Source organism: Hydractinia symbiolongicarpus, chromosome 3, assembly GCF_029227915.1.
Source record: "Hydractinia symbiolongicarpus strain clone_291-10 chromosome 3, HSymV2.1, whole genome shotgun sequence".
In the NCBI taxonomy this organism is placed as follows: domain Eukaryota; kingdom Metazoa; phylum Cnidaria; class Hydrozoa; order Anthoathecata; family Hydractiniidae; genus Hydractinia; species Hydractinia symbiolongicarpus.
In genome coordinates this window covers 8,336,132-8,338,356 of record NC_079877.1, presented here as the reverse complement: position 1 = coordinate 8,338,356, position 2,225 = coordinate 8,336,132, and the positions used below count along the sequence as shown (strand labels likewise).

At 35.3% G+C, this 2,225-nt stretch overlaps 1 protein-coding gene across 1 annotated transcript; it reads right to left on the bottom strand.

Moving 5' to 3' along the window:
* Nucleotides 1–381: 381 nt before the first annotated feature.
* Nucleotides 382–1,856, bottom strand: LOC130636806 (uncharacterized). The gene is made up of 2 exons (XM_057446652.1): nucleotides 977–1,856; nucleotides 382–863 (listed from the first exon to the last, which is right to left on the bottom strand). The coding sequence occupies exons 1-2, from the start codon at nucleotides 1,854–1,856 to the stop codon at nucleotides 382–384; spliced, it is 1,362 nt and encodes a 453-aa protein (XP_057302635.1).
* Between the last annotated feature and the right edge of the window lie 369 nt (nucleotides 1,857–2,225).

The window sequence follows — 2,225 nt, the reverse complement described above, 5'->3', positions numbered from 1 at the left end:
ACGTTCGTTTTTATGAGAGTAGTACAACACTGTGTCATCAGCGTATTTCAAAATAGAGCAGTTCTTTAATCGAAAATGCAAATCATTCAGAAGAATGATGAACAAAAGAGGACCAAGAATGGATCCCTGTGGAACACCATGAGTTATACTCTCCGTTCTAGAACTGGTACCTTCAAAATTTACTAATTGGGATCTATTGAATAAATAGTCACTTATCCATGATAGCTCATTCTCTGTTATACCGCAGTATGGTAATTTGTGAAGTAAACATGAATGGTGTACGGTGTCAAATGCTTTAGAAAAGTCCATATAAAGTACTCCAGTCTTGTTTCCTTTGTCCATGTTATTACGTATATGGTTGACTAGGTTGGTAACAGCGTGCTATGTGGATCTTTTCTTACGGAAGCCATATTGATAAGGACTGAAGAGGCCGTTCGATTCAAAGTACTGTGATAGTTGATCAGAGGCAATTTTTTCAACTAATTTCGATATCACGTTGAGGACGGATATTGGACGATAATTTGAGAACAAATGTTTTGCTTCTGACTTGTATATAGGTGTTACTTTGGCAGTCTTTTCGATCGTTGGAAAAATGCCAGATTTGAAACTGTGATTAATCAAAAATGATAGCGGTGCTGCTAGTTCCTCAGCTGCATCCTTTATAAGTAAAGCTGGGAGATCGTCAATACCGGAAGCTTTTGATGAATTAATTTCTTTCAACACTTTGCTCGACTCTGAAATTTCAACATGTTGGAACTTGAATGATAAATGTTGTGGATTGACGTTAGTTAGATAAAAGGATCCATTAAATGGCAACCATGTTAAATTCGTGATAGATGGGATGGAATTTACAAGTGTAGATCCTACTGTTGCAAAAAAGTGGCAGAATCCATCAGCTATTAGCTTCTTATCTGTGATAGTTTCATTTCCAATTTTAAATGATCTAGATGCACTTTCATTGTTTTTTACAGGATACGACTTTTGATTTGCTTCCAGAAGTATTTCGGGCTGGTACCGTTCTCCCGAAAAAGTGAGCGGATATGTTTTGCTTTTGCTTGTCGAATGAGATACGACACGAGATTTCGCACTCTTCTGTAACTTGACCAGTCATTTTCACTATTTGTACGTTTTGCACAACGGAGATAATAATCACGAGTGTTTATTTTCGTTTTAATATCTCTCGACATCCAAGGATTCTGCATACCTCGAATTTTCCTTTCAACTAATGGTGCATGTTTGTTGATAACAATTGTCAAATAATGTTTGAACAAGTTCCATGATGAATTCATATTATCTTCAACAAAGCAATTTTTCCACGGCACATTTCTAAGTTCATTCTTAAAAAGATCCTTGTTAAATTTTGAATAATCACGAGTAAACAATTTACGAGAAGCGTATTTCTTTACATGCATTTTACGAACAATTCCCACAAGGTCGTGGTCACTGATGGAGTTGGCATCAACAAAAGATTTTGATATTTTTGTTGAATCTGTTGTCAAAAAGATATCGATTAACGTTTTACTAATACTTCTCGTTGCTTCTTTTATCATTTGTTTAAAACCATTAGTAGCAAAAATATCTTTTATATCGACATGGTCGTTTGGTTTCAAATAGTTACAATTTAGATCACCGGTAATTAAGCATTCTTTACCTTCATCCGTAACGGTTGTTATCATGTCATTAAGTTTTGCGTCGAAGTTTATGTCGATGTACTTTGAGTTATCAGGGGGTTTATATACTGAACATAATAAAATTGATTTTGTGTTAGGAATAAGAATTTCCATCCAGATACCTTCAATTCCTTCAGTTTCTAGATCATACCGTCGTTGGTAACTTATATCCTCACGAATATACATCAAAACAAGATAAATAAGTCATTTTTTACTGTGGGACCAATCCTAGCCGTTATCGCGCGCTGAAGAAATAGAGACAGTTTCAAAGACTTCATTTCATTGACTTTCTAGCGGTGTCAATCCGTTTGAGTTCCAACGGTTGTGTCACACATTCGCACCAACATGTATTTAGTAATTTTTTTCCGATATTACTAAGTTGCATCGCTTTCAACAGTGAAACGATTGACTGTGGGACTTAATTGAACTGATTTTGGACTTTGACCTTATGAATATAATAAATGAGTCATTTTGACTACAAAAAATGACATTCTCTTTAATTTGACATGATTGCTAGAACTCAGCGATTACACTGGGCGCTGTGGTAAAGCATTA